General features: G+C 40.5%; 1 protein-coding gene across 2 annotated transcripts; it reads left to right on the top strand.

The window, feature by feature from the left end:
• Positions 1-1,230: 1,230 nt before the first annotated feature.
• On the top strand, positions 1,231-23,868 carry lcorl (ligand dependent nuclear receptor corepressor-like). 2 transcript variants are annotated; one of them, XM_085276884.1, is made up of 8 exons: positions 1,274-1,606; positions 2,906-2,968; positions 8,626-8,714; positions 8,854-8,980; positions 9,455-9,676; positions 9,798-9,876; positions 16,243-20,942; positions 21,041-23,868. In XM_085276884.1, the coding sequence occupies exons 1-8, from the start codon at positions 1,516-1,518 to the stop codon at positions 21,046-21,048; spliced, it is 5,379 nt and encodes a 1,792-aa protein (XP_085133010.1). In that variant the 5' UTR covers positions 1,274-1,515; the 3' UTR covers positions 21,049-23,868. The 2 variants fall into 2 exon arrangements, with proteins under 2 accessions (XP_085133012.1, XP_085133010.1); XM_085276886.1 differs by lacking the exons at positions 16,243-20,942; positions 21,041-23,868 and adding an exon at positions 10,760-13,536 and having other exon boundaries at positions 1,231-1,606.
• The last annotated feature ends 1,283 nt before the right edge of the window (positions 23,869-25,151 follow it).

Genomic DNA, 25,151 nt, shown 5'->3' with positions numbered 1-25,151 from the left:
GATCTTCAACGCACACCTCATTCATACTTCCAATAGGTGGTGGTAATGCACCCGCCCAAATAAAGTTGAAGAGTAACTTATCAATACTCTTTTATGAGTTTATTATCGAGGTGCAATGCCAATGTTGCGTATGTAAGACGAGAGATGCCTTCTACTTTAGTTATTAATACTCTACCTTTTAATGATAAATCTCTTAAGAGTCACTGAGTAAATCTGTTTTTGAGTTTCTCTAGAATAGGATAGAAATTTTGAGTAATTCTTCTTTCCTGGTTTTTGGTTATTAGAATACCTAAATAGCGAACTTCTTGTTTTATTGGAATGTTACACAAAGCTGTTTTCGAACATTCTTTTATTGCCATAAGTTCACATTTAGGAATATTCAAGTACAGTCCAGAAGCTTTGGGAAACGTGGAGATTGTTTCAACAGCAATAGATATTTGATGTTCATCTTTTAGGAATAATGTGGTGTCATCTGCTAACTGTGTTATGAGTAAATCTTTGCCAATTAGCATATACCTTCTATATTGCTTGACTTCATATGACTAGACAACAGTTGGGCAATTAACAAAAAAAGGTATGGAGAAATGGGACAGCCTTGTCTTATCCCTCTTTCTATGTTAAATCTGGGTGAAGTACCATTTGTTAATTTAATACTGTTGTTACTGTTATTGTATAATCACTGAAGAGAAGTAAGTACCAAAACCATATTTATCTCGAGCTTGAAATATAAATTCATGCTCCACTGTATTGAAGGCCTTGTGGAATTCTAAAAATAATATGAATCCATTGCTATTTATTAGGTCAGAATAATCCAGAATATCTAAAACCAATCTGATATAGTTATGTGTCTTTTGGGCAGGAAGCCAGATTGTGTTTCATCAATAACCGAGTCAAGAACCATCTTAAGTCTACTAGCTAAAATTAGAGCAAATGCTTTATAATCGTTATTTAATAAGCTAGTTGGTCTCCAATTATCAATATTAATAGTTCCTTATTAGGCTTTGGAATCAACCTGGTCAAACCTTGATGCATTGTACTGGGAAGTTGTTGGTTTCCTATGCTTTCTGCAAAATACTCAAGAAGAAAGGGAACCAACTCTTCAGAAAATGTTGAGAAGGGTCTGGCTGCAGCCGCTCTGGAGCGCCATATTTTGTGACCTCCACAGTAGGCTGCATGGATACAGTGGAAACCTTGGATCGTAAAGGGTTGGGACAGAGTCTTTCATATATAAATTTGCCGTTAGTAATTTCATAATTCTATGAATCATCTAGTCTGCTTGCACTGATCATGTTGGTAATTTGTTTGCGTTACAACAACGGTCATTTTTAAATTTTGTTTTTTTAATCGTGCTCCAGGAAATGTTGGCAAAGAGAGGAAGTGAGGTAAGGTTCGCGCATGCGTGGTCGGATTGGGTTTCAGGTACGGATCGGGTAGCGGCGACAAATGCACCGCAGCGGTTACAATACACAGCGGCTGTAACGCAAACAGGGGAGAAAGAGGGGCAGAGGACGAAGAATGACGACGCTGCAGTGTAGATGCATGGCAGAAAAGAAGTTGTTTCGGCGGGAACTTGATTCTTGGCGTTACAAATTGATACACTGCGTCGGTATGGTTCATATGCAGTTTAGTATTTTGTAAAAAATAAAACATGTAGTGAATGGTTTTGTCCGGCAACAGAGGGATCGCTACCCGAGCTGTGTTGGTTCCTAGCTAACTAGCAGCTACTGATGTGGCTGCTTTTAGTGTTCAGTTAAGCCAAGACAGCTGCTTAGCTAGCTCCTTTTGTCTGCGCTTGCTAGCCCTTCGCCGGCGTTAGCGCTTTCTTGGGTCGTTTCATTTCTGTCTTAAATTGGATTGTAACCAATAAGATATAATGCATATGCCCAACCAAGATATGTAATTTTATCTATCGGTGTACCATAACACAATCAGTTATATTAGTAACATACAGTTATAATTGTTTATTGTTCGATGGCTATGCTATAGCAGTGCTTAGCTAAAAGCTGTTGTTATTTCGGGAGGATGTTGTTGTTACGTTAAGTAAGCTAATGTCAGTGCAATGCCAGGAAAGCATTCATTTCAGTGGTGTCCGGTAACGGTTTTTCTCGGGCTCTCTTCTAATTTGAACGTAGTTTTTAATGCTACAGCAGCTGGTGATGTTAGCATAAGGCTGGCGCACCTATTCGTAAGTCAGTTTCCTACTGTGTATAACGTCTAAACAAGGGGTGTCAAACTCGTTTTAGCTAATGAACCATATACGGTCCAGTCCGGTCTCAAGTCGGCCGGATTTATAAGACCACTGTCCATTTGGTCACAAAAAAACTCGATCTTTTTTTAAATTTTTTTTTTTAAACAAAGCAAAAAACTGACATCACCCAAAATATAGAAGACTCCCGTAAAATTTTGTCAGACATCAAATTATTTTGGTCATTTTGCAAATATGATGATTGATGTAGTTTCAGCATTTCTCGATGTTCTTTGCATCGTCTGGTATTGTATGTATCACAGTTAAAAAGGCACAAAATAAACCTTTACATTTGTTTTTGTGATTTAAAGAAATTGCCTGTATCTACAGTTACATTTTAATTCCTGTGAAATAATGCTGTTAACACCACACCAGGAAATTTTAAATGGGAGTAATAACAACTTCACGGTAATATTCACACTGCATGTTTGACACCTCTGATCTAAACTGTTGTGACAATGGCATCCTACATGTAATCATGTATGTGTGTTTTTCAAGGTTTATAAAGAGTTCATTGTAAACATCTAAATTGTTCTGTCTTCCTGAAAATGACAACATAGTAAACAGTTTTGAGAGCAGATTTTTCTCAGATCTTGGAGCCCTAAACCATGCACTTGTTCGTATCAGCACTGATGGATTGCTCCCATTTTTGTCTTGCAGGGTTTGAAAGCATTCTGGAGGGAATTTATGGCCCGCTGCCGAGAGACCTCAATTTATTTCATGGTGGGTTGTTGGTTGTATATGCTCTTTACCATTGGCTTGTGACTATAAGAGGACTGTACATTTGTTTTCAGCATAAGCGATGATATTGCCAAACAAACAAATCATTATTCTTGCCATGCCTTTTGTCTTCCCAACGCTGTCCCATATCTATTCTTATAATATCAGACCTCAAAATTGTGTCACCAATATTAAGGCTTTTAAACCAAAAAAGATTAGCATTTGTTGTGGGATTTACTTAGCTATTGATTGGTATTCATTACGTTATTTAAGTAGTTGAATCAGAAACTACGTATTCAGTATGATTCATACTTGTACTTCCCATTTGACTGTAATTTTAACCGTATATTGTTTTTAAGTAGGACTCAAAAATAGCAAAAACGATTCTTTTCCTGCTCATTTAAAGCAGTCCACTTCCTCTTTAACTCATAATTTTACATATATATGCTCTATGCTACCTCGAGAGAAAGCACAGCAGATTGCATTATTAGATTATTTAACAACCATTGTTAACAAATTATGATACAGTTTCACTGATCCTAGAGGCAAGTCTAAATATTTTCTGGTATTCTAATTTCAATATTTTGTTAGACCTAAAGCTGTGGTAGGAGTAATCAGGGACTAGATTTTCAAAAGCCTAAAACTGAGCCCTGAGGAGATAGAGTCCATTTCTGTGTCAGATGACTGTACAGTATGCTGAAAAGTAGAGTCTCCAGAGCTCCCAAAACCATGTTGAGTAAACTGTAATGTATCAGCTGAAATTTAATCTTCTTTGCCTTTGCCATGTGTTTATGTGTGACCCATTTCTCACCTGCTAAAATTCTGCAGTCACATAACAACCTCAGCGTCACAAAAGCCCCCACGCCCTGGAAACTTCCGTCACTCTTTACGGTGTGCTCCAAGGCACCACCAGTATGTCAGCCTCACAAGAACAAAGGTCTTCACAAAATATTTGCAGTATATAAAGCAAGCAGTTACACCATAAAACATACCCATGGTGCCACTACCCTTTGTACTTATATCAGGAAGGAGCACAATATCGAACCTGGAAGTCAAATAAATCTAACCTAAAACACCAGAATTTGGTAGATCCCTGAAAAAACTAAAGAAAGTCTTACTTTCTGTCTCTCTGATGCCTTTATTAGCTTCGATCATGCCTTCACATCCCTCTAGCACTCTGTGGACACCAGCAGCCAAAACATACAGCTTGCTTGACACTGTCTGGGATCTCATTGAAGTCTGCAGTGTCATCTGGAGTTTGAGTTAGGCTACACTGGAACCTAGTCAGATGACGTGATAGACTCCTGGCTGGGTGGATGATTTGTTCAGTGAGGCATTCATTTGAGACAAGATCAGGGTGGGAAAAAAATCTATCTTAAATGAATGATAAGACAGCGCAACACCACTGTGCAACATTTTTTTTACTGCCACCCTTAATAATTTATTTTCCACACTATAAGGCATACTTAAAATCCTTTAATTTTCTCAAAAATCCACAGTGTGCCTTAAGTATTAATTCCGGTTGTGCTTACTGACCTTGAACCAATTTTATGTGGTACACAGCGCTCAAAAATCTGACCAAAAAATCTTTTAGTACAACTTTAGCTACGAAGTCGCACCGCTTGATGTATTGTCGGAGGATTACGGGTACCGTAGTCAAGGGCCTCGCGGAGTAATCTGGGTCCAAAGCTGCGTCTGCTTCAGGTCTCAAAGTCAAACGAACACTGCGGCATCACTGAGAGTTACAAACTGTCTAAATTCTTTCATCTTTAATAAAATGAGCAGCGTTGCTGCTTTACCAGGTGTGACAATTAAGTTTAACATCCAGGTATCCATGAAAACAGAATTTCTTAAATTTAATGGAGTTAGAAGTTAGCAGGAAGTTAGCTCGCTAGTTTCCACCTAAACATGGTATACCACGTTTTGAGTGAGTGATTTGTGAAAAATATAAACATACAGCTCTGCTACCACTTCCAACATAAATGAAGACAGAAAAGTAAACAGCAGTGACTTTTGTAGGGTTACTGAAGTTGGACTAGCTGGTATATAATGCTGTGCTATGTGATCGCTAGCAACATAGCTATGTTAGCATAACATAAACAGTGAAGCTGGAGGATAAATGCTAATGCTTGTTTCGCTTAATGCGCTTTATGGTCCAAAAAAATACGGTACTAACAATATGAAATTAAAATATACTTAATTCATATAAATTGTGCCTTCAAAGTACCAAAATATCCTTTACACTTTAATTCATAGTATTTTAGGCATCGGTCTAAAATTATTCTGGAAAACTGATATTACATGTACCTTTAAGAAAATCATAGCAAGGCTTTCCATGATATGAAGTAAACTGCTGATGGGTGTAGGTACATCCAACCTCAGAAACATTTTAGCTCAAAAAGTCAAATGCAGTGGCAGCTGATGCCGCTGTTTAAATACAAGCGTGCAGCACACTATTGGCAACAGTAAAATTACTGGCAACTGTAGGCATTTACATTTAATGCAGCATCATATCTAAAGTCTGATTTTAATCACTTCTTCAATCAGTGATGTATTCATGTAATATACACTTGGATTAGAGCAAGATGGTTACTTAAAATGTATCTAAAACAATTTGGGGTAATGGGTCATATGCAGATAATATAAAATATATAATTTATAGGACATTTTATTCTGTTATACATTTACAGCTCAATGTATAAGGTTGGAAAATTATATTTTCAGTATTCTTTTTAATGCTATGTCATCTAATCAGACAAGAGGTGAGTTGTGCATATACCATGATGAGGCATCATGTGTCTGTCTGCCAGAGGTGGGTAGAGTATCCAAAAATTGTACTCAAGTAAGAGTAGCATTACTTTAAAATATTATTACTCAAGTAAAAGTGAAAAGTAGTCGTCAAAAAAGTTACTCAAGTAAGAGTAAAAAAGTACTTGGTGAAAAGACTACTCAAGTAGTGAGTAACTGTTTGAAATGTCCGGTTTATTTTATAAATAAATGTTATCAGACAAACAAAAATAAATAAATATACAAATTTTAGTATTTTCAAAAGGAATATATGTAAAAACATCAACAAAATAAGGCACAATTCTGATTTCAGTTTTTCACAACATAAAGCTTTTTTCACCAATACCTACAGTAAATAATATAAATATATAAACAGTGCAAACAATTTCCAGTGACAAGATATGCTGTAAACTTTATATTCATTTTTGCTCCAAATGGCACAGCAGCCTCAGAGAAAACATTAGAACGAGGCATCTTCAACATATGTACATACAAGGCAGCTCAGTTTACCATAAGTTGTATGGGTGTGCATTTTCTGGATATTTAGCAAAAATGTGCCATTTCTTCACTCAGTGAAGTGATGGTTAAGCTTCAGCAGCAGTTTGCTCTCAAGGTTCTTTCTGTGAAGCTGTAACTATTAAGCAATGAACAGGAGTCCTGCATGACTGAGAAGTCCTTCACAAGCTCCAGATGCAGGAAGAGCTGTATTGATTTTGATTGACAGCTTCTTAATGTGAGGAAAGCCATGCAATAGATCCACACCTCCAGTGAATGGACATGAAAGGTACCTCTCCAGCTCCCCTGCTTCTGGCTTTCCTGCCCCCATGGATCCATCATCTTCGTCGGTTAGGCCGCTGTTTGTACTGGCATCATCCAGCTCTGTGTCTAGGTTATGTCTGATGAAGTTGAGACCTGTATGATGTATGGTTTTCAAAAGAATTAGCTCTGGTCATTATAGTGCTGTATACACTGCCAAGCTGCGGATGTTTGGCAAGAAAATTTGATCACACTGGAGATGTTTTTTTACCAACTCTTGTTGAAAAACAAAATCTTGTCATTCATATCCCGCACAAACACTTTGCAATGAATTCCAGATTAAGTTTAAAATAAGAACGCATGCAAGGCTAAGCAGTGCTAGCCATTAGATCCTCCTGTTTGGCTGTTACTCTGGGAAAGACGAGAAAGACAGTGATGGAAGCCGTGACTGGAGCTACGATGTAGCCTCTAATCTCTCCATGGCTGTCTTGAGAAGGCAAACACCTCAGTCTGGCTGCAAAAAGATAAAAACCCGCCCCTTCCAACCACAGGGGAGGGAGACGGATGAAGCTAGCTTTCAAAAGCTGGGCATACACTGTGCAAATTTTTTTGGCCCATTTTGAGCCGATTTTTCAGTCGCGCAACCGTTTTGGGGATCGGCCCGAGTTTCGCCTTAACCGTGTGTTGTGCATCGTGTAGTATACATGGGGTAACGAAAAGCAATTAAGATCTCACGACCAGCTCCCAATCATCAATCGTATGGTCGCAAGAACATCAAACCTGTTTGAAATCCCGTTGCCCCTCAACGCACCCTCTCAAACTGCGCATGCACAAACACAGAAATGAAAGTGAAAAGGCGGAGCAGCGTTTGATATGGACACGAGATGGAGGCACAACTTGTAGAACTGTGGCAAGCTCATCCGAGTACGTAAGCGTAGAGCTGCCACCCAGGCAAAAGAAAAATACAGCTATATCACGTTATAACCTGAAAAGTTTATTGTTCTAACAATATACTTTTCATGTTAGTGCAATATACCTTTCACGTTTGAACAATATAATATCACGTTATTACAGTATACATAATTATCATGTTCATACAATATAATTATCACGTTCGTGCAATATATATATATATATATATATATATATATATTGTATTGCTTTTAAGCAAAACATTCTTTGTATATGAGGCCAAGGGTGTTCATCCTCTTCAGCTCTAGCGTAGACAGTTGGCTCTGCCATGTTTTCATGTGTTTCTTCTTTCCGTGTGTCCGCTACTTTGAAACGCTCGGGCCGCTCTGCCCGCCACAGTTTCAAACTGGTCATGTGACTGCATGGCCACATCTGATTGGTAAAAAATTTACTGGAAACTCCACTGGCGGCATGTTATCTAATGTGTTAAACTAAGTATTTTTTTAAAAACTAACGAGTCGAATTTTGCAAATGTAGTGGAGTAAAAGTACAGTTTCTTCTTCACAAATGTACTCAAGTAAAAGTAAAAAGTATTGTGCAAAAAAGGTACGGAGTAAATGTAACTCGTTACTACCCACCTCTGCTGTCCGCATTCACACGATTCACTACACCTTCTACAGTATTAGTTGGAATTAAATCAAACTGATTGTGGGCTTCACACAGTTTGTGTTCAGGGTCACATTTGTCATTTTACAGGCACTGATCTGCAATAGATGAGCTACTGCAACAAACGTTCTGGTTGAGAGTAGCTGTAAAAGCAGTTCTTGTTCAGTGTATTTTGTCGCCTTAAAAAAGGGGGGTGTTAAACAGTTATGTAGAGTTCATTGAGGCAGGAGTGACGGTCACTTTAACTGGTTATAAAAAAGACAAGCATGATAAACTGTTAATCAAAACCATTCTATTGAAATCAACATTAGCAGCTAATTGATTTTTAGATGCCACTTATGGAAAAACTCTAGTCATTCTTCCGTGTGTATTGTCTATATATGATAGCGTGGCTCATAATGAGATTAGTATTGTGTCAGCAGCATTTGAAGTGGCTGGTATAAGGAAACAGAATAGAAACCCCTGCTGCCTGTTGTCAGTTTTGGTTTGATCCATCAGCAGTACTGTAATACATGGTTATGCGATATTGTGTCTTTCAGACTGTGAACCGGAAGAGGTAGATGACTGGTCTCCAGAATCAAACTGCTCTCCGTGCTCTTTCTGCAACGTGCTCCTGGACAAATCTAGTGTAAGGACTTTAGTTTTGATAAGCCTCAGAGAGGTTGTCTTTCTTTTCTCTGCACCCTAGAGTAAAAAATAATTCTAAATAAGTAATCACCTTTCTGTCTCTGTATCTTCTTCTTTTTCCTCTTCATCATCCTCTCTAGGATCAAGCACCTGCAGCCACGTCGCCCCTCTCCTCCCCCTCTGATTACTCACCTTGTCAGGCCCCAACCATCTCTGAGAGCACCCAATCAGCACACAAGTTCCTCCAAGCTGTGTTCCACAAGAAAGGTGAGTCAGGTGGATTTGGACAACCTCGTTGTTATGTAGAACTGTTAATATACTAAGAGCTCCTATACTGAAAACAGCTGCCAAAGTTGACATAAATATTAATGTGGGGAATAACCAGAGAGGAGTATCTCACAGTTCCTGTCTACTGATGTACACAATGAACTGAATTACATTATTGACCTAATACACATTGCGGTTACTGTGGTGTAATTGGCATGTCAAATCTCTGCTATTCATGACCCACTAAGTGTTCCCAAAGATTTAGGATGCTTTTGAGACTTGTTTCTAGTGTGGTAACATCAGAAGACATTTTTTGTTACAGTGGATTTAATTTCAATATCTCATTAAAAACGCTGTTTAAACACTGTTTTCTAGATCAGTTTTTCAGATCAGTTTTCTAGTCCTTTAAATAATGCATGTTAAAATTGAAACCAGTGATTTTAATTGTATTTTTTTTCTTTCTCCTCCTGTTAGATGTGCGCCTGAGCAGTGATTCCAACATACCTCAGATTGCTCAGGAGCTGATGAAGAAGATGATAACCACATTTGCTAAGGAGTATGCATCCAAGTGCCTGCTCCACACCAATACAAATGGTGTCACAAGGACCTCATCACCCTTGTCTGACGCGTCCGAAGCATCTGACGCCCCTCTGGACCTCACAGTGAACCGAACTCAGGAGGAGAACACGATCGAAGGTAGAGAACGCATTTAGTGCACGCATATAAAATTTAATGTTATGTCTGACTGTAACATGGGCATCCTCCTGAAGGAACCAAACAACTGGCACTCAGACTCTGACCACTTGTCTTGTAACAGATGGTGTGCTGGACCTCTCCAACCGGAACTCTGCCTGCTCAACAACTTCGTCATCATCAGAGAATCACAGGGGATCAGGGTAAGTTTTTGTAGTTCTCTGACTGCATTTTAATGTGTCTGGCCTATTGACTTATCCCTACTCTTAGTTAAATCTGGGTCTTCTTCACAAAAACAAGAATGCCGTTTACATAACTATGGCCCATATCCTATGACTAGAAAAATCACTTTGGTTTGCAGCAAATCCACATTTCAGAGTGTGGTACAACAACAGCTATATAGCATGCCAAAGATTAAGAGGTTAGCATGAGCACTGTGTTTATTACTGTCATGCTCACTGCTCAGCTAAATAGCACCTGTTCAGCCTGAAATACACACATTCCTGTTTTAGCAGTGCTTTGGTTCAAGTAATTGTAATAAATTGTGAGGAGCTAGCTTGTGTTTGGTGTTGTGGTTCTATGGGGTTTACTCTTTTATCTCTTGAGCGGTAACGTCACAGCAATGGCCGTATTATAACATTTGCCAGCAGCTCAGGATTGTATAATGAGGAGAGCATTTCAGTACTTCACAACCATTTTACGTCCGTTTTTACTAATACATTAATGATGAGTTTGATTATCCAATCTTCAAGCATGTAGGACTTTCACTGGATATCCCAAAACTACAGGGGTTTTATGTGAGCACCAAAGTAACCCCAGCCATTCACAGACTGTCCCACCTGGACGTGAAGAGGCTTTGCTGCTGTGTGTGAGAGACACACAGCAGCAGTGTGTGTGCGTGCGTGTGAGGGCCCACAAACAGACTGAGAACATACAGACATGAAACTAACAGTCGCAGTGATGTTACCAACACAAGGCATAAAGGAGTGGACCCCTCGCTCTGCACCCCCTTGTCCCCTATGCCACAAATCAAACCACCTCCATCACCTCCATCCTGACCCTGCTGTTTGGTCCTCACATCCCTAGGAGGCAGTGCAGGCAGAAGGAATACACTGAGAGGAGCTGGGAGCTGTCTGAGGGATTGCTGTCCAAGGCCTTGAAGGATATACGATCAGGAAGGCTGCAGGAGCAGCGGGCTGCGTTGCTTTATGGAATACCCCTTCAAACCCTGAGACAGGGTCTGGATGGCTGGGCTGAAGGGAGGCTGGGAGTGCTGCATCAGCTTAAAGCAGGAAGCAGAGATATCAGGGATGAAGTGACATCATGCAATGTGATGTCAACAATGCTGGGTGGCGAAGCACGCCTTGTTTTGCAGAAAGTGGCAGCATGGGCAGAGCGAGCAGAAATTGGAGGTGCTGTCGAGGAGCATGGGGACTTTAGTTTCCCTTCATCTGTTCTTGCCTTTTATCAGCCGGGTAGTTTACAGAAGACCCTCCCTCACTGTTTTCCCCAGCTCAGGGATGCTCTCCAGCCCCCTCCAAGCCCCACCCCCAGTCTGGAGCCACCCACACCCCTGCGTATTCCTCAGGTTCGTTGTGCGTCTGACCACAAAAGGTCAGTGTCAGCTGAGAATTGCAGCATAGCTGAAAACCTACATCAACGTACCTCATCAAGCGAAGGTACTGCCAGTTCATCAACAGCAGCTGCCAGACCTTCATCTCTCTTCAAACTCAGACCTCCACTCTTGGCACAAGGATGTCCAGGCAGTGCCAGCCAGTCACCTCATCGCCTGGGACCACGTGGATCCTCACTGGATGAGTCAGAAGATGGGGCAGGTTGCCGGGATAAAGACAAGCAACCTAGAAAGAAGCGTGGGAGGTACCGCCAGTATGACCACGAACTGATGGAGGAGGCCATCACCATGGTGATGGCTGGTCGCATGAGTGTGTCTAAAGCCCAGGGGGTTTATGGGGTGCCCCATAGCACACTAGAATACAAAGTGAAAGAGCGTACTGGAACACTGAAGAACCCACCTAAGAAGAAATCTGCCAACTTCTGTTTGTCCAGTTCTCACTCGTCTGGTTCTGGTAGCACGACCAGTTCCACTAACTCAGGGAGTCTTGCCTCAGCTGCTGACGCAAAGAGGTTCTAGACCACAAACGCCTCAAAAACACCTCAACACTTGAACACATCACCTCCTACAAGATAAATGTTTTCTGGAGACACTTGTTAAAACACAACACATGCCTTTACAAACTACACTGATATTAATATTCAGGTCTTTTAACTCTGTCTGTGATGTGATAGTCATACTTAAAGCTGTATTTCTCCTGCTTCGTTCTGAGTCCTTTGGTTAAAGCAGCCATAAACAGTACTGTTTTATTCAGGTAGAAGTCCTGCTCATCTTGATCTAGACGAATGATTTAGATCGTTTACTTTGTTTATGGATAGACCAACGTGGTAAATGAATTCGGATCAGAGCCTGAGGTACTGAACCTCTTAATTCACCATCTCCTTTCGTTTCACTGTACTATTGTCAGAATACTGTTTTTCTATTTTTTGTTTGTTTGTTTTTTTCCGTTTGGGACTGCTGTGGAGTTTCGTGGCTTGGTTATTAAGATACCAGTATGTGATTACATCTAATTAAATCATCGATAAGTTAATGTTCAACAAAATGTAACGTATTCATAGTTTAACATTAGATCACTTAGTAATTTTTACTACCACGATTGATCAACAGAATTAAAAACAAAGGCTTTTTTAAAACGAGAATCTGTTGGTGATATAGAATCAAATTATTTTACCTTCAGGGTAGTTGTACTGTGTTGTACATCCTTTTCTCAAGGAGGAAAAACAAACAATGATGGCTGCCCAAAAAGATTGCTCAAGACTCAAGTATGAGAAACACAGTTGCAGACCTTTTAAGGCTGAAAAATAAAGTGTGACTGTCATATTTGTTAGCTGTTAGGTTATTAGGTTATTCAGGTTTAATTCAATTCTTAAAGCTCCTTGGTAATGGAGCATTGATGATTGTGATTTGCAGCTTTCTATCTCTCTGGGTATGTATACCTAGGCTTTTCAAGTGACTTAGAGCCATTAAAACTATTTAAAAACTCATTTCTATTGTTAGAGACCTCTACAAACAGGGAGCTTGTACAGTATATATGCTGTGGTGGCTACATCTTGATTATGAGTTTTTGTACAAGAGATTAGCTTAAAAAAGCCATTTTGTGTCCACATATTTCCTTTCATTCTGTACAAGCTAATCTAAACACTGTATTGAGTGTAGTTGGAATGCAAACGTGCAGCATGTTTTAAATGTGCACTGATAAGCTTGGGAACTGTATATTATTGTGTATTTGTACCGTTTGTGAAAGATGTTCTTTTATTATCACAGATATTTACTAATTCTGCTACTGTAGCTGTATTACTGCAAACCTCATACCATGACCGCTGCTTAACTTTTACGGGACTGTTTTCCTGGCACATGGATGCGTAGCTACAAGAAAAACTCATTTCAGTTAACGTTTTAACAGTAATACCGTTAAGCCTAATATTAATATTTGTTTTATGGGTAGTCTTAATGTTATAGATGGTCGACTGTGTCAGCTACTGGAGGTTTCGGTAGTTTAGGTTTTTAGTGAAATGTTTAAACGGCGACCACGCGGCTATTCAGTGTCAGGCTTTTAAGGCTTCTTTGTCTGCGTCTGTAAAAATGCTAAAAGTTTCGTCTACACTCATGTCTGCCTCTAGAATGGGCTTTTTTCCATTAACAGTGCTACTACCAAAGCAGCATTTCAGGGTTACCCACACAAAGCTGCTTTACTTTGGATTTGCTGCAATGTCAGCCTGCCCCCCCCCCCCCCCCCCCCCCCCCTCTCTCTCACCGTCTTTAACCTGTTGCCATATATACCTCTGAACATTCTCTGCCTATAGCCCAGTGTTAGGTTTCAAATCAAGCTTAAAATCTGTATGAGTTCTTTATCTCTCAAGAAACAGCGAAATGTAAATTCACTGCTATCAACAACACTTAAACTTTAAAAAAAAACTAGCCATGTGGCGTGTAAAATCTTTTTTTTTTTTTTCTTTTTTTTTTTCCTTTAAGGTTGAAATTCTGTCTTGCGGCATTTACAGATTTTTATTTTTTATTTTTTTTTTTGTTATTAATGTCGGTTTTTAAAAGTTCTTCAGTCACAAAATTGTGGCATTTCAACCTTTGTAATTCCTCCAGCTGTGCAAATGTTGTCTCCACTTCTGAATGTCTGTTCTTATTGCGGTACATGGTGCCGGTCACAGCACAGCATGTCTCTATTTTGGGAGTTATCTACTATTTATATCAAAATGACTCCGAACACGCCCTGAGAAATTGAAAAAGGACATCATTGTATTTGTTTAATTGCAGCTAATTCTGGGAACACACTTGGGCTTTGAGATTAGGGCTTTTTAATTTTTGATTGAACTGCTGGCAAATCTTTGAGGCAACGTAATTCTGCTATTTATGCATAAATCAATTATTGCACTATGATTTATAAAACAAAATTGTTTTTTTTCTAGAAACTTGTTTTGTGTTGTTATGGCATATTTATTTATTGATTGCGCTTCAGAACTGTGATTTATTTTTTTATTTTTTTAAATATTGTGGTAGTTCTTGATTTGTAACGGGGCACTTTGATGCATTGTGAAATGTGTATTGCTACAATTGCATGAATGCTTTTAAATGTTAGCTCATATAATTTATTTAGTCCAGAAATTATACTGCTGACTATTGTGATTGTTTAGTGATTTTGTTACTATTAAATTATTTTAATGATTTTAAAGAATAATTTGTCATAACAAACTCAACAATATAGCCTCTGTAACACCTAAAGTACTTGGAAAGTTTCCACCGCAGAAACTAGGCGGAGATGGGCAGGTGGTTTTGCAACATATACACCTTTGTATATGTTCCAGTTGTAGGACTAATTTGTGAGGGTAGATATTCCTGCCCAGAAAAGCTTCAAGTGGGGCTCAATGCTGTTAGGTTAAATGTTGAATAAGCACTATTTTTGAAAATTAGCAACCTGTCAAACAAGACAAAGAACATGAAATTGCTGTAAACTGCTCATGTATGAAACAGCAATGGCTGTTCGAGACCCACCACCACCGCTTTTAAATTAAACACAACAATACAGCAAACTGCCCAGTAGTTGGAAGAAATTATTTAACAAGTCGGTCAGAAAAGTTTAGCTTGAACCCCACCACCAAAGTTGCTGTTCTACCTCCTGAGCAAGGACTCTCTTGGAGGTACACCCCAGAATTGTAATTGTACCCTGGTTCCTTCAGTGAAAAGTTCCTGCTGTGGAAACTTGACTCAACACTACAGAATGTAACACTTAAACCTGGCCTCTTGAAACCTGACATGGTTTGGCCGCAAACAGTACTTAAATTGCTGGAGAGAAAAAGTAAAAACTTGAAAATAGGTTGATATTAAATCAGTTACTTGATTCTATAATTAAATATCTTACTTCTTGGACCTGCTGGCTGTTATGAAAATTAGAGGGCTTTTTGAACTGTTGGTTTGTTGATGAAAGTGCTGTTGGTTTAAAAAAAAAAAAAAAAGTTAAGTTGAGCGTTTCTTCAATCATTCCTTCTGCTGTTAGCAGAATGTTATCATTTGCCTTCAGCAACTAATCAATAAAACAGTTCTTTAATCAATCGCCTGTTGTTATTTTTTTTCTAGAATAATGGTTTGCTTTACAGTTATCAGAGAGTTGTACTGCAGATCAAAGGTTTTACAACTTTTTACAAGGGCTAGAATCCAGTAAATGGTAAAATGGTAAATGGCCTGTATTTGTATAGCACTTTTCTAGTTCCTAAGGACCCCAAAGCGCTTTACACAACCTGTCATCCACCCATTCACACACACATTCACACAATGTAGAGCAATGCATCATGTCACTTCCTTCTGCAATACATCAACATTATAGTGGCACTCCAAAAATGAAAGTGCATTTGGGGGAAAAACTACACGGCAAACGCTGCTAAATAGGCTGCATTTACATTATCGTTTTCCTGGTGTAATAAACCACAAAAACATCTTGCACTACAAGCTACATTCCACTTTTTTTTTTCCAAATGTTATTATTTAAGCTGAAAGTTTTGTACCATTCAGAGTTCATTTTATTTCATTATTGATGGCTAGCAAGTCTACTGCCAAAAAAATTTACTGTGTAACTTTTTTCCTTCTTAAGCTTATTTCAAACATTGATTTCTGTAAGGATACATTACCATCATTTCATCACAATATGTTGCCTACATCTTAAGCTGCATATCACATTTTTACATTAACTCTAATAATGCGGGTGCAGTCTTGCAACCAGCACGAACTCCAGTCTCATCTATAAAATATATGGAAGTCAGAAATGACAAACTTTCAGGCAGTGCTGTTATGGAACAAATGCAACTTAAATGTGCTTGCTGCTGAAATTTTTAGTCTTCATTATTTTGTGTGCATGCTCTTTTTTTTTTTTTCTCATTTGAAACTTTGTGAGTAAAACATTCTAACTCCAGTTTTTACCTTTTACCTCTAGCTCCCCGGTGCCATCTTTCACAGAAGACAAGGCAGGTCAGCAACAGCGAGGGACTAAGTTTGGTCAATGTTCCACATTGGATGATGTTCTGAGTTCTCTCTGCCCAGCTCACCAATCCTTAATCTACCAAATCCTCAAGTATGCTTGCCATGAAAAAGAGATGCTCAGGAACGAAAGGGACACTGTTTTATGTTCCAAGAAGCTGCATTGCACTTCGTGTCAGAGTCTTGTTGCAGCCTCTCCTGCATCGTTCCATTCGCCTTGCACACCCTCTTCTAATTTATGCTTGTCCTCTTCCATATGTTGTGAGAAACGCAGCTTCCAAATCAAGAAAACAACAGATGGAGAGGTAGGAGATGGAGACCCTCCTTGTCCTGTTCTGAAGAGAGAGCAGAGTCCCTCTCCTCCCCCTCTTTCCCCAATCCCATCAGATTTCGGTAAGAAATGTGATGAAAACCCACCCTCTCTGCTTCACCAAGAGGAGGATGTTAATCTCATGGTACAGAGTTTTGTAACTGCAAGCTACGAAGCCTCAGATGTCAATGCAACTACAGAAGATGCTGAAAGTAAGATCGCTGAAAGAAGTCAGGCTGATAAGAATCCAAGTGGGACTTCACTGCAGGATGTCATGGATCGTTTTAGTGAGAAACTGGAGACAATAACACCTCTAGACAAGGACCCTACTCTGGTTTCTACGGCTATCTATGTTTCTGAAAAGGAGCAGCCGTTATCTCCCTCAACCAGCTACAACCTGCCTTTTCGTGCTGATGCCCATGTCACTGAGATCATCACCACAGTGCTTCGCACAAGCAGTCCCAGTGATTACAGCTTGAGTGAGCTGTTTAGTCGCCAAGACAAAGAATCCAAGTCACCCGTTACTAGATCCCGTCATCGCCAGAATGTTGAAAAACCTAAATGCACCCCTGAGATACAGAACAACAATGACCAACAAAGTTCAAGTGTACAAAAACAGGTGAATACAGTGGCTACAAGCTCAGCTAAACAGTGTGTTTTGTCCTGCAAAGAAGGTGGTGAGGGTTGCAGTTCTACAAATGACAAAAGCCACAAGGGATCCCCATCAAGTGAAACCACTGAGGCTGAAAGATCAGGTAAAAGGAAAGCTTGTGCTATTAAAGGGAGAGTGTGTCATCTGCTTAACATTTCTGAGGGTGCAAGAAGATCAAGGAGAAATATAGTCCCTCCACCGCGGTTCTCCTCCTATGTCACAGAGCCCAGACGTATGTTCTTTGTTGCGTGTTTCTCTGAACCTATCTTCAATCAGAAAGCACAAAAGGACAAGGCTTCATCTAGCACCAATCATATGTCATCAAAAGATCCAGATGCTAAGGATGCCAACGTAGAATCCAGAAATGACGTTTCTTTGTCCTCATGTGTGAACACAGGGAAGCTTGCCTTTCAGTCAGCAGAAAAAGGACATGAACTATCTCACATGGAAGTGAAAAGTCAAAGCCAGGTCACTCCACAGATTGTGACTGCGAAAGACCAAAGTCCTAAAAAACATCGCTCAGGCAAAGAGAACAATAGTAGTGACAGTGTTGTCCCTCTCTTAGGACGGTTACGATCAGCATCATCAAAAAGAGTACAGGACTCATCAAATATGGATGTCCCTATAAATTCTGATACTTGTCTTGAGAGTCTTAAAAATTCCCAAGTCCAGTACACTAGTCCAATTAAACTTATGTTTGTATCACCAGTAAAGGATAAAGAGGGAGTTAAATACAGTCTCAAATCAGCAGGCTCTGGTTCTGGCTCACAAACAGAACATTTTGATCCCTGTGAAGAGTCTTCATGGTCAGGGACACATCAGAAGCACACAATCCAGAGCAAAAAGCCTGCAATATCACAAGTAAAATCAGTTGTCTCACCACTAAAATCTTCTGCCTCATGCATACGGTCTTCTTGTTCCCCAACCAAGTCATCTTCTTCACCAGCCAAGTCTGGTTCCTCAACACGCAGGTCTGCTTCTTCACCTGCCAAATCTGGTTCCTCAACACCCAAGTCTCCTTCATCACCAGCCAAGTCTGTTTCCTCAACACGCAGGTCTGGTTCTTCAACACCCAAGTGTGATTTGTCACCTGCCAAATCTGGTTCCTCAACACCCAAGTCTCTTTATTCACCATACAAGTCTGATTCTTCAGTATCGAAGTCCTCTTCCTCACCAAGCAAATCTGCTTCCTTAACACGCAGGTCTGCTAATTCACCATCCAAGTCTGGTTCTTCAACACCCAAGTGTGCTTTGTCACCCGCCAAATCTGGTTCCTCAACACCCAAGTACGGTTCTTCACCACGCAAGTCTCCTTCTTTGCCCAGGTCCCCTTCCTCATCACCTAAAGATGCTTCCAGAGGATCAGGTGAAGGTACTCCAACTAAGCGCGTAGCTGGAGCTGACAGCCAGGGATTATCAGGTAACTCGACTTCTTTTCATGAAACCACTCCACCAAAAAGGCGTCCTGGGCGTCCGAAGAAACTGGGACCACAGCTGGAGCAAAAAGCAAAAAGGCCAATTGGCCGACCCCGTAAGCAGAAGACTTTGGATTCCGAACCTAAAAATGTTAAAATGGTAAATGGTAAATGTCAGTTGGCACCTAATATTGAGGAGAATACAACTAAAAACCTCAAGATAACAGTCGTATATGGCCGTTCGAGGAGAAACAAACGATTGGTGTCAGAGGGCTTTGACCAGCTGCAAACAGAATTTCATGACGCTTGGCGAGCCGTAAATCTATTGCACAACTCTAAGACCAGCTCAGGTAGTATTAAAACAACCTCAGAGGAGTTGGATTTTGTCAGACCAGCGAAAAGGCCTGCTCCTCAATCTGGCAGTAACATCAAATGTCAAAAGCATGATGATTCTGTTCGCTCAAGGAAACCAGGTAGACCTGCAAAGGTTAAAATCTCTGGAATCTCAGTCACAGTGACCACAGTGTCACCTCGTCAACGTAAAATTCAAATCAATAAAGAGAATAGGCAGTCTCCTGAAATGCTGGCTCCTAGGAAAGTACTTCTACAAGACTTCATGTCTGCCAAAGAGCCCAGGACAATCAGTCATCAGTTAATGAGCAAAAGGGGTCAAAAAGAAGAAGGGAAAGAAACAGAGGATGGTAGTAAAGATGAACTCCCCAATCAGCCTGTAGTACGACACTCCAAGAGAGTGAGAAAGCCATCAATACACTTTTTGCATGCTGTTGCCACCTCTACATCATACAGCCGCAGCAATGCGCTGGTACGACGCTCTAAACAACTTCTTTTAAACAAGGCAAACAGTGAAAGGAGACAGGATGAGCAGCAAAGTAGTTTCGAAACTTCAGGTGAGAAGAGAAAGTCACGTGGACCACAGAAGAAGGGCGTTTCTCTAGACGTAAGCAGATTGGCAGGGGTATCTGTTGATTCGATCTTTAGGTCTAAAGAGACATTAAGGTGGTGGGCAGCATCAGCTGAGGAAAAGACAATGAACCAGGAGCTCGCCAGACGAATAAGAGTCATCTCTGACACTTGGGTCTCAGACGCTGTGGACAACCAAGAAAAAGAATTGGCCCTCGATTCTAAACTAGGCACTAAAGACAGCAGTTTATTTGCCAAGAATTCAAATCATTCCTCTGTGGTCCGAACACTGTTTGACTGTTCGCCCAACAAACCAAGGTCCTGTAGCATGCAGCAGATCTGCTCCTGGTTTATGGAGACCACCGAGACACAATCTCTGGCCATTGTCAAGAAGGCAAGCTCCCGTAATCGTTACGAACTTATGCACTTCCCTCGTTCTGCTAATGCAAAAAGTGTTTGCCACAGTCCTCAGGCAGAGCGACTCCGCAAACACATCAAGAAGTTTGCCAAAATGGTGCCAAAAAGCCCTTTACAGCATCAGAAGGCTCAGAGACGGCTGAGGAAGAGAAACAAAGCAGCTGTGTCAACACACAGACGACAACTTTTTACTTTAAGCATTGCAAGCAAGCGCACTCGCCAAGTCCAGCCGTTGAGAGGCAAAGCATTTAGTATATATCAAGCCACTCTGGTTAGAGCAAGGACACGTTTTCTAACCCGGAAAGAAAGGGATAGGTGGCAAAATGGGGCTAGGGACAGGAGAAACATAAAAGCAGTATCATGTTGTAGAAATGAACGTATAGTAACTGGACTACAATCTAAACGTAAAGCATTATACACATCCACAAACGATCGGCACTCTGTTGGTTTGGAAAACGGTTCTGCCGCCTCTTCGGTTAGCCAAACTCGGGAACTCGTGGATGTACACAAAGAGCAGAACCTTTGCTCCAAAGCCTGGGGTCCTGAAACGCTGAAAGAATGCCGGGTGTTTCTAAGGAAGATCAACTCTCCTGATAGCGAATCGGCTGAGGAAGAGTGGGACTCTTGTACTGTGACACTGGAAGGGTCACCTTCTGCATACCTCTTTGCAGAACAGGACAGGCAACTGGTAAGATTCGTTAAAGCTGTGAAAACTGAAAGAAAAAGGAGCATTAATAGGAGGACTGCCTCGAAAGAGTTGGCAGATTCTGCATCAAAATCAGTCCAGGAGCAGGAAGCAAAGCCAGCAGGGAGGCAGAAAAGAAAATTCAAGAGTCCCAGGGTTGCGTCTACTGAACCACCACAACCACCACCAGCGAAAATCTTGAGACAATCGCGAATGAGGGGCCTGACTGGGCCGAGATGGCGTGACTTTGTCCTTGGTAACTACTTTTCTTTCTTTTCTTTGAATTGAAGGCATTGACTTTGCCCATGCAAAAGTTACCCAATAAACGTTTGTTCTTTTATCTTTTCCTGACAGAAAGCTAACTGAAGCATGAGGCCTCCTCTTCCTGGGAAAGGGACTGTGGTTTAACGTGGTGCCTTTGGACTTTGTGCTGACCACGTAGACTGGCCATCTCAGTATGGTTCAGTCTTACAATCAGCAGCTATGTAGCAGTCTAACTTAAAAGCTTGATGTTGCACTATTTTTATCCATGGATATGTATGTACATTTTGTCATCTTGCCTTTGTCTTTCTGAAGGTGTATAGTAGATCAATATAATAGTTACTTCAGAGTTTTAATGGAAAGAGTGCTTATACCGTGAACCCTGTCAGAGTGGTCATAGAGGAATGAAAGCTCGACTGCCATCTCCCTAAAAATGTACCTTTACTGATACTAAGACCAACACTTCTTCTCGGAAATGAGCCCTTACTGTATATCTTAACCTGACATTTATCATAATTTTTACTACTTTAAGCCACAATGCCAGCTCTAAAACCCCCACTTATTTTATTTATAGTGACTCGTACTTTGGCACTGTTTTGAATGTTTAATTTGTAATTTAATATTTGCTTTTGTATTTTAGGTTTGCTTAAAGTATATTGGAATTTGATTTGAAACTTTCTCTTAATCCGAGCCTTTTGTTTTCTCTACTGCTGTCGCAAACAAGTAGCCAAAACAGGCTTTTAATGAAGGAATCTTTCAGTTCACTTAACACCCAATCTTAACTCCAGTAGCTATCTGTGAAAAGGCCACAGCTGTAAGAGTGTGTCTTGAAATGCACTAATTGGCCTGTACTAAAACCAAATATTTGATGTCATGAGTTCTTTTTCAAGAGCATTTTCAGTTGTCAATTCCCCACAAAATGCAGAGGTGTCTGTGAAGTGACAGAAATGGCATTATGCAGTTGTAGAACATAGCTTCTGGTTAATTTCATGGTTTGTGGGATCTTTCTTGTTTTTATTCAGTTATCTTTCTAAGAACGTATTATTTTCACCCAAAGCATATACTGTATGTTGCTGTCAGATCGACTTTTTGCACTATTGAGCCCCTTTCAGACGTGATATATGCACCGCTGGCTTTTCGTTAAAGTGCTGACATCCTGTCAGTCAGACGTAGGGTGCTTTTACATTGTTTCTCACAATTTACTCGTATTTAATCTGTGATTTTTTTTTTGCGCTTGTTGTTCACAAATATTTAGCCAGTGACCTCCCAACTTTGAATGACTAGAATTTTTACGTTTTATTCAGTATGATGTGAAACCGACGACTGGGACCACAAAATCATCTGAAAAACTGAGCTGTGAAGAGGGTGTGGGCGTTTGTCTCATAGATTTAGGCACGATCCTAGAGACAGGTTGGCAACCACCAGTTACTGGGGAAAAATGAGTTTTCCCTGACCAGCTGTTTAACTATTAATTTCTGCTGTTGTCACTATGAACAGGGTATTTTTCTTAAGCGTGTGCGTTGCACGTATAAGTAGCTGCAGACACCACTGACGAGTAGCATTTCCTGTTACTTTCTGCACATGTTGTTTGTAAACTGCAGCATCTCAGCGGGCAAGTCTATGCCATCACTGCAAATTGGCAGGCATGCAGATGTCTTGCACACCATCTGCTGATGCAATTTACATCACTCAGACTTGCCTACGTGGGAAGTGGAACGCACCCATTACTGCATGTATCCTGCTGAGAGAGCTGTACCCTGCCTCTCCTGCACAGGCTCAGAGAGATGTTTGCTGTTGTTTCGAAACAGAGTTGGCGAGATAAAATCTCATTGTGTACCTGGTATTTCTGTTCAGGTCTTTCACTTGAGAGCTCAACAACTCGCAGGTCCACGCGATACGGTCGCTGTCCTAATCTCGCAAGTTCCTTTTAAGTTGCAATGTGACGCATGCAGTGTAGAAGTTGATACACTAATGTTGCAAGTTCAACATTAGTAAAAGCTTTGCCGTCGTGGCTTTCACAGAAGAGTGACCGGGGTCTTCCTTCGCACATGAAACCTACGTGTTTTCATGCTGTCAGATCAAAGGCGAAGAGTGCACGTCTGAAAGGGGCTCTATATTTGAGATTAATCCCACTACGCAGATTCCTCCTCCCATATTTTGCACATCCCATCTCCCACTACCACTCCCCCCCCCCCCTTACTGTAAAACTAGAATCTGTTTGGTGCAATACAAATCCAGATGATTTATCAGTATGTAGTAGTTATTTTATTGCTGACAGACGAATGGATGTACATGAGTACCAGTGGCCTGGGATGTTACTTCAGTTGTTTCCATAGCCATGTAATGTGATCTTAAAGGATTCTGCTATACAAACTATGTTTGCCCACCTGCGTTGGTCTCATCAGAGAAACAAAAATATAAGAATTTTTTTTTTTTTCCTCTTACACGTAATAGCATTATTTACTTTTTAAATGTTGAGTTGTCACTGTTTCCCTGGATTTTCTGTTATTTTCTTAAGTTGCAGCAAGGGACGCCGACCTCCACAGGAGCTCAGCTAGGACTAGGCCTGAGAGTTGATGGGGTAACACTAATCTTGGATCAATGTCATTGTTTTTCTGCCATCTGTCCAGAGACCGGCAGATCCAAGGTGTCCAGCTGTAGGTCAAAAACTTCACCCTTTAGGGTGTGTTGTGCCCGACTACCGTTGTATGCATGTCACTATGGTTGCCGTTTCAACATAAAGGAGGTGGGCAAGTCTCTGTCATTTGATAAATAACCATCAGCCCTTTGTTTGTTGAAGAACCTGGTGCTATACATCTGTTGTATATTTTCTTTATCATGTGTTTTTATACTGTCCAATACAGATGCAACAAACAGGTGTCTGTGACTGAACCAATAAAGAGTCTTTTGAGATAACCAGAGAGAGGTGTGAGTTATTCATTCATTTGTTGTTGTGGACCCACTAGAACATGGGAACAAGTAAAAGTGAAATATAAGAATATTCTACAGAATGGTAATATTTATCACTTATATTGCTTTTAGTCTCTTGAAAAGAGACCCTGAAATAATCTGTTTGTTTATAACAGCAACCAAGAAAAGGGCAGAGCAAAAAAAGACAGGTGGTGGTCCTGCACCCCCTCGTCAACAAGTTGGTTAAGTAAATAATACCCTCACGGGAAAATCGATATCTCTCTATGAGCACACTGTCGCGCTGAGCTAAAGGATCCTGTCTGTCCCGCAATATACGCTGAATTCTGAGGACTCTCCTTATCAATCTTGCACCTTCCGCAATGGGTGGCTCGCGTAAACGGACAGGACATGGCTGCGACAGGCTTCCCAAATCCACCTTCGCTTTTATAGCCTTGGTTTCTCATCTTGATTACACGAAGTAATTTACAATTACAACTCTAGAATATGAATTACATCTGAAATAATCAAATACATGAAATAGAATGATTAATAGTACATTTCCCTTTTTTAGGAAATGACCTGTATGTATCTGTGTGACATCAATAAAAGGATCAAGTACTGCATTATCTTTAGTTACATTGATAATATTTATTTTTGGTAAAACAGTGGTAAAATATCGCTGTTGCTTTCGTATACATGAAGCGGACATACCTGAGTGGCCGCGATCTAATCCTGTTTACATAAAGTAAGCCTGCTCCCGAGCAGGTTTACGCTTACGGATCTGTTGCTATGACAGCAAGTCCCGGATGAGCTTCGGGGAACCGAACGATCCAGGATCACGCGAAATCGTCAACAATCAAATCCAGCTAACTTACTTAGCGAGGTACGAAGAACGGACCCCAGGGTCATAGTAAATAAGTTCTTCAACCAGTAGTGTGGTTATCCTTGCAGTCACTGTAAACACCGTTGTGGAGATCAGGGCAATATTTTACTGCTACTATTCATAACCATCATTACCATTACATTAATTATCATTTCATCAAAGCATTTATTCAATAGATTACACATGTTCTTAGTTAAGATTATTACACCTATCACAGAGAGCTTCTGTCTGGTAAAAGGCCAGAAGCGTCAACGGGCGGGGTGAGGCTGAGTGCGTTGGAGGTTGAGACACACACATACACACACACACAAACAGTAGTTAGACTCATGTTTAGGTAAGAGTTCAAATAATAGTTTGCAAAAGCTTGTGACTGCAAAATTGTGTCTGCCTAAGGGACAGTTTGCTCCAGGA

Source organism: Mchenga conophoros, linkage group LG6 (assembly GCF_057382185.1).
Source record: "Mchenga conophoros isolate Kocher_MC1m ecotype Shallow Benthic linkage group LG6, M_conophoros_male_GT1.1, whole genome shotgun sequence".
NCBI classification, from domain to species: domain Eukaryota; kingdom Metazoa; phylum Chordata; class Actinopteri; order Cichliformes; family Cichlidae; genus Mchenga; species Mchenga conophoros.
This window is presented reverse-complemented; position numbering and strand designations above follow the sequence as displayed.

Coding starts and splice junctions, on each gene's coding strand:
- lcorl (XM_085276884.1), top strand. CDS start 1,516: ATGACGACGCTGCAGTGTAGATGCATGGCAGAAAAGAAGTTGTTTCGG. Junction 2,969..8,625: donor AGACCTCAATTTATTTCATG/GTGGGTTGTTGG, acceptor TGTGTCTTTCAG/ACTGTGAACCGGAAGAGGTA. Junction 9,677..9,797: donor GGAGGAGAACACGATCGAAG/GTAGAGAACGCA, acceptor GTCTTGTAACAG/ATGGTGTGCTGGACCTCTCC.